The following is a 7,650-nucleotide window of genomic DNA, read 5'->3' on the forward strand; positions in this document are numbered from 1 at the left end:
CTCTCAGAATTGCTGCGAGTCATTTCAGCTAAGAGCATAACAACCACCTGATACACACTTTAAACCCCTTGGTGACAACTCTCAAAAGGTGGAGGTGGTACTCAAAGAAAACATCCCTCCAAACTTAATTCTGACCAATGAGGAATTGCACATCAGCCACATTGAAATGAGAAGGATATTTGGGAGAAACTCTTCCCTTGAGTCAAAAGGAAATAAATGCCAGAAAATGTCAGAGAGTTGTCTCGTACTTCAAGAAAGTTGATTACAAACATTTTCAAGGAAATGATGAAGCCCACAGAAATGCAACTAAGAAGGATGATGTGGCTCTAAACACGTAGATCCTGAATGCAAAACTGTGAATCATGAAAACAGAGGGAGGATAGAGAATCACAGAGTAATTACAATGGAAGCATTCTTTGATGAGCTTTTTACATAAGCTCTGCTAGGGGAGAATACAAAATGGTGCCACAAGTCCTCAAGAACGGAGTGGCCACACCTGAGCATTTACCTCTCTTGATTTTTCCGTTTCTGAGAGTAGGGCAGTTTTTGATGTGATGGCCGGGGTTGGGGGGGAGGCGGTTAATGAGCAAGGAGAGCCTCAACTCTGTAAGACTGGAAGACTAGAAAACACTGAAGATGACAAAGATGAAGCAGACCCAGAGAATTTTGCTTTGGTATTCTCTGTGCTTCTTCAAACTTAAAAGATTAAAAAAAAAAAAAAAAAAAAAAAAGACTGCCAGAAAGGATTGAAAGATAAATTTGAGAAGGAGATGGTGAGTTAAGGATGCAGGGATTTTCAATGATGCCACAAGTCTCAGTTTAGACAAATTATATTCTGTGACACTGAAAGGGATGGAGTATTACATTCAATGATCTCTGAGACAGTTGTACAGACTAGAAGATTATCAGCCAGCTAGAGAAGACAAAAATCTCTATTTTCCCCAAACCATTCCCCCCACACCTAAAAAGTATTGGTAGTGTGTGAGGAGCAAGTTGTAGAAGCCACAGATAATCAAATTTGATATCAGCCCAAACATAGTGGCTCTCAATCTTTTTGCCCTCAAGAACCTGTTATAAATATTAAGGGCATACCACAAAATACTTTGGTTTATGTTGTATCTAGTAACATTTACTGTATTTGAAATTAAAACTGAGAAACATTTAAAACTTAAGAGGGGCGCCTGGGTGGCTGAGTTGGTTAGGCATTTGACTCTTGGTTTAGCCTCAAGGACATGATCTCATGGTTTGTTAAGATTGAGCCCCATATCAGGCTCTGCACTGCCAGCATGGAGAGCCTGCTTGGGATTCTGTGCCTCTCTCTCTTGCTGCCCCTCCCCCACTTTCTCTCTGCCCCTCAAAATAACTAAATAAGTAAATAACATTAAAGAAAACAAAACAAAACAAACAAAAACTTAAGAATACAAGCACAAAGTGTGCCTGGGTGGCTCAGTCAGTTAAGCGTCTGACTCCTGGTTTCGGCTCAGGTCATGATCTCACAGTCTCGTGAGTTCGGACCCTATGTCAAGGCTCTGTGCTGACAGTGTAGAGCCTGCTTGGGATTCTCTCCCTCTCCCTCTCTCTCCCTCTCTCTCTCTCTCTCTCTCTGTGTCTCTGTCTCTCTCAAAATAAATAAACTTAAAAAAATAAAAGAATACAAAGCACCAATCCATTAGGCATCAGACCCAGTGATGTCAAGACGTATCACGTAGCTTCTGGGAAACTCCACTGTACATTTTGGAGAGAATGAGAGCAGAAAATGCATATGATCTCTTAGTATTAGGAAAACAGGTTTGGTCCTGCAGACTCCCTCAAAGAGAGAAGTTCTGGATCATACTCTGAGAACTGTTACACAAAAATTTCTCACCATGTCCCCAAGGAGATACAAATATAGATGCTCATAACAACATTACTTATAAATAGCAAATACTTGCCAATATCCTTTAGTAGAGAAATGGGTAAACTATAAAAAAACCCCTCTAATTTCTAAATAAACTCATTTTCTGCCTATCAATATGATTTATAGCAAAACAATGTTGTAAAAAGAAACAACTTGGAGAATATTCTATCCAGTATGACATCATTAAATAAAATTCCAATATGCCGTGGAACACCTGGGTGGCTCAGTAGGTTGAGCGTCAGACTTTTCATTTTGGCTCAGGTCATGATCCCAGGGTTAAGCCCCATATCAGGCTCTTCACTGAGCATGGAGCCTGCTTTACATTCTCTCACCCCAGGGGTGCCTGGGTGGCTCAGTTGGTTACGTGTCTGACTTCAGCTCAGGTCGCGATCTCTGTTTGTGAGTTCAAGTCCCACATCAGGCTCTGTGCTGACAGTTCAGAGCCTGGAGCCTGTTTCAGGTTCTGTGTCTCCCTCTCTCTCTGCCCCTCCCCCACTCATGCTCGGTCTGTCTGTCTCTCTTTCTCCCTCAAAAATAAATATTAAAAAAAAAAAAAGATTCTCTCACCCCATCTGTCCCTCTCCCCTGCTTGTGTACTAAAATATATATATATATATATATATATATATATATATATATGACAAATAATACTATTATTTCTAAAGCCCTACTTGAAACTGAAAACCAATATGAAGCAAGTATTAAAATATGCTATCTGTTCATTTTAAATAGAGGATACAAAGGCTTTTTAATATTATCCTCTGTATTTTTTTTTTCCAGCATCTTTCAAATGATTTCCAGGCTGTTACCAAGAGTGATCATTAAGTTCTAACTTCAGGCCACCTAAAATAATGGTTCTTAAAGTGTATCCACCCCCCCCCCCCACTCATCAGTAGCATCAGCCTCATCTGAGGGCTTGTTAGACCCACAAATCACAAGGCCCACCCCAGACCTCCTGAATCTGCATCTCTAGGTTGGGGCTAGGGAATCTGGGTTATGGCAAGCCACTCAGGAGATTCTGATGAAAGCCCCAGTTTGAGAACCAGAGTGCAAGAACAATGTGACCATTCAACCTGCCACTTAAATAAATGCATCTAATTCAGCAGAAATTTTGGTAACATTGCTTATGATGCTTTGTGGACAAAATGACATTAGACAGAAAAAGGAATTTCTCAAAGACACTTACCAAATGTCCTAAAAGGATCCCCCCTGTCTCTGGGGGTTCAGATTTTCTTCGTTTGCCTATGTGCCTTTGGCTTGAGTACATGAACTTTAACTTTTGACACAAATCTGAGCTAACCTGTGGCTTCTGGTTACATTTCTGACCATTTGGACATCCTGGTCAGCATAAACTTTGATCGATTACACCTTATGTGGATGAATTCCTTTATAATTACCTAAATCAAAGTTCTTAAAGTGCGGTTTCCAGACCAGCAACATCAGCATCACCTGGAAACTTATTAGAAATGTAAAATTCTGACCCCATCCCAGTTCTGCTGAATCAGAAACTTGGGGGATGGGCCCAGCAATCTGTTTTAGCAATCCCTCCAGGTGACTTTGATGGACTATAGTTTGAGATACACTGACATCAATAAATCTACACAGAAGAAGAGTGTCCTGGCAAGAGTGATATGCAATTTAAAGAAGGTTCCGAATAGGAACGGCTGAAACACTAATCAGAGAATTAATCGCAATGGCGAATCTCCATTCAGAACCAGCCTGCCTAAAGCTTACTGAAGTGCTACACACTTCTTCCATTTACTGCTTTCGTGTGGTGATCTCTTATTTTTCTTTGTCCCCTTTAAAGGACAGCCTGAAAAAATTAGAATTGTTTGGTCTACTTAAATAACTTTGCCAAAATGGCTTTATCAGCATAATTCTTTTCACTCCTTTCTGTCAATTCCTGCATAGCTTATTTCGAGGACTGTTCTGACTTCTGAGATAGATTCTGCATGATTCATAATATGTTGAAACTATGGAAGATTCCTCCAGAGAAGGCATTTCCAAAAAGTAGATCATGCAAACCACGTGGCATACTTTGGCCCCTTGAACGCTTTTCTGATTCTAGAGATGCTATGGAGTCACCAGGATTCTCTCAGACCAATATTGTCCAACACGTGTCGACAGCACTGACTTCACTCACAGGATCTGGAGGAGAGGATCAATCTATAGCAGTTGGTGAAAGTATCAAGTAGAGATTTATTGGGTGTCCTTCAGTTCAAAATGTTTGATTAACTCCACTCTTTCTGGGGAAAATTCTACCTAGCTGATTACTGTTTTGTTATTCCTTGTCCGTTCTTATTTTCTTTCACACAGGCAAAACTGTGCCTGAGGTCCAATTTCCATAATTCAGGCCTGGGTCTCTACTGGAGATATATTTTCCCGTCATCTTGCAGTTTGCATTTAAGTGCCTATAACAAATATTATCATTTCATACAGACTGGAGGCTCACTCATGGGCATCAGGGCTAGAAAGCCCATAGAGTGAGTAAGTGAATCATGAGGCCCAGAAGTTCAGCAGTTAGGAAACCTTGGTCCAACTCTTAGCGGAGCTGGCAAATTCTGTCAGAGAGGACAATGGGCTAGCCCATCTGAGAAATGGAAGAAATGAACTAGAAGTCCTGTTAAGTCCTACCTTCACCAAGCATGGTGGATTATCACTGAGATAGTAACCTCCTCCTTCACTGCCAGCCAGGCCCTGCTAGGACCCAGATGAATGAAAAACCACAGTGCGTAGATAATACTCTGTCCTTAATAATAGACACACTCTCTAATAAGACAGTGCATGTCCTGGGCCTTTAGCTAGGATGTTTTTAAGACTCTGTCTCCTTCTAGCTTGTTCCTCATCAAATAATAATGACACTCAATAATTGTTTCACTGGGGCGTTTTTCCTTCACCATGAGGCTCAATGGCAGAAAATTTTTCTGGGCACAGTGCACATTCCATTGTTTGGGTTTTATAAAAACTTGGGATAGGAGAAAAATAATAAAAAGAAAGAGCAAATTCTTTCACTCCATTATTTACTCATTAGTTAAGCATTAGCCTTCTCTTAGGGAGAAAATCATGTTCAGTAGTAGGATATGGCCTAATATCAAGCAGTAGAGTTGGTTAATTGGTCAATTTCTTTTTAAAATTTATTTACTTTTATTTTTTCAAGTAGGCTTCACACCCAGTGTGGAGCACAATGCAAGGCTTGAACTCATGACCCTGAGATCAAGATCTGAGCTGAGACCAAAAGTCAGACACTTAACCAACTGAGTCACCCAGGCGCCCCCTTTTTTATTTTATTTATTTATATGTTTATTTATTTATTTGATTAATTTCTATTAAATACCAGTCAATATCTGTTTTAAATGGGAGGTTCCTTTTTGTCCCCAAAGATGTATCTTGTCCAATATCCACCTTTTGAATATTTTACATTTTAGCTGGCCTAAAAGGTTTCTAAATCTTAATGAAAAAATCAAACTCACAAAATTCAAGATTAGAAGACTCTGTATTTATCTTTGGGTGGGACAGACCTACCCATTCAATACCAGAACAGAATGACCAAGACTGTGTGCACATGATGGAATGACAATTCTACTTTACTTAGCTCAGGTGGTATGTTGTAAGAATTTCCTGTAACTTATCAGCCAGGCCTCTTTCTCTGCATCCTTTAAAAATGCATCCACTTTTGTTTTGCCTAATCACTAACACACAATGTACTCAATATTCATGTTTACACAGAAGAGGCTATTTCATGTAGCTCAGATGTCTGCTAATACAATGAATAAGAGACCTATTGCATAACATGATGATAAACTTCAATGATGTTTAACTCCCATAGGGAGCTTTTGGACAATTTTTTGGTGGTCTACAGAATTCTTATTCTGAGATGCAGAAGGAAACAGCAACGACTGAATTTCCTTTATAGCCTCTTGACATTTTGAAATTACTGTGTCTCCTTTCTGCTTTAATGCAATTATCTTCATGAACAGACCTTGCCAAAAATCTACTAGCCATTTCTTTAAGGTACATTATATTGTATTCTGGGACTCAAATGATTCATTTTTATTTGAAACAGCTCTCTCTTAGACAATGAAGACAAATATGAATATATATGTATATAAACATGATTATATATAAAAGGTACATATGTGTGTGGACATGTATGTTTATGTGTGTATGTGTATATACATACATATGAATCATTTATTATTGTCAAAATCTGTTAGTGCTATATTTGATATGCAAGTTAAACATTCTAAAGGGCAAATTCAAAACACCTAAAGGTTGCCTATTTCATCAGAGGTTACTGACCACACTTACCAGAGGGGGTAGATAATATTCTTCAGTATGAAGACTAGCAAACACCATTTTATTTATTTATTTTTATTTAAAAAAATTTTTAAGAGAGAGAGAGAGACAGTGTGTGAGTGGGGGAGGGCAGAGAGAGAGGGAGACTGAACTCCCTGAAGCAGGCTCCAGGCTCCATGCTGTCAGCACAGAGCCGACGCAGGGCTTGAACTCACCAACTGTGAGATCATGACCTGAGCTGAAGTCGGACGCTTCACCCAGGCATCCCAACACACACCATTTTTAAGTAGAAATAAGACTTGTCTATTTTGTGATTGCATTTTATGTGTTTGATTAAAAAAAATCTCACATCTGAAAGTTGCAGTTCCTTTTCATGTGCTGCAATTTACAATAAGTGGTGAACATTATAATCACTGAAGAGTAAGTGTGGATAATCAGCAGATACTTAAAAACAAATACATGATTTAGGCATTTTCTAGCTTGCCTGTAAATATGGTGCACTGCATTAAATGAGAACATGCTTCTTAAGCCAACATAAAGACAGAATCCTCACCATACCTTCATAGGAGCCAGCTGGATGGGTGTGATGCAGGAAGGGTCTACCATGGGCTTCCGCCTGTTGGCCGTGTCTGCTAACAGGCTGTGCCACTGCTGCGGGAGGCCCGTGAATTTCTGTTCTTGTGGATCAAACCCAGTGTGAACCCTGTGTTCAAAGTTGGATGGACCAGATATTTCAATCTTTTTCTTTTTCTTTCCGAACATGATGCAAAGACCTGGGAAATGCAAACAGAAAAGAGATAATGTTTGTATCTCGCCAGCAGGAGATGATAGGAAAACCATCCATTCGCAGTTCTGTCTTCTCGATTATTCCTCTAGGTATCAGCAGCAAAAGATGAAAGTTGGATTTTCAGGGGGTGTAGATAAGATATTTCACTCATAATTTGTTTTCTCCTTGCACTTGCCATGCGGAATATACAGTTCCCTGCTCAACTGATTTTGGATTTGGCCATGTGAACTGCCTTCATATGGACTGTGCAGTAGTCCGGTGTGGAGGCACTCTGAGTAGAAGAGTAGAAGGCACTCAGAGTAGAAGGCACTCTGTGTTTCTACTTTCCTCCTTGTGCTTCTGGTGGGTGATACTCCCTCAGCCTGTATCCTGGAAGGAGAGACGCATGAAGCAGATCCAAATCCAACCTCCAGTCTGAAGCCATGCCCAGCTGAGCCACAGGTGACTCATGAGTAAGAAATCAAGGCTTATAATTAAGCCACTAAAATTCTGAACTTGTTATGTGGTATTAGCAAAGCAGAAGTTGACTAGCACACAGGGAGAAGCATCTCAAAATTTGGTGTACACTTGAAATCTCAAACCTTTGTATGGACAAATATATGTTTATACATGAAAAATGAGGTTAGTAATCACATTCACCATATAAAATTATTATTAGGATTAAACTAGT

At 39.7% G+C, this 7,650-nt stretch overlaps 1 protein-coding gene across 1 annotated transcript in view; it reads right to left on the reverse strand.

Annotated features, from left to right (window-relative positions):
• The window catches only part of PAK5 (p21 (RAC1) activated kinase 5), a 101,562-nt gene extending 94,600 nt beyond the window's left edge, over nt 1-6,962 (reverse strand). Inside the window, exon 1 of the mRNA XM_049649826.1 lies at nt 6,752-6,962. Within this exon, the coding sequence (XP_049505783.1) occupies nt 6,752-6,955 (204 nt within the window). The 5' untranslated portion in view covers nt 6,956-6,962. The remainder of the gene's footprint in view (nt 1-6,751) is intronic.
• Between the last annotated feature and the right edge of the window lie 688 nt (nt 6,963-7,650).

The sequence above is a fragment of the Panthera uncia genome (genome assembly GCF_023721935.1).
Source record: "Panthera uncia isolate 11264 chromosome A3 unlocalized genomic scaffold, Puncia_PCG_1.0 HiC_scaffold_11, whole genome shotgun sequence".
NCBI lineage: Eukaryota > Metazoa > Chordata > Mammalia > Carnivora > Felidae > Panthera > Panthera uncia.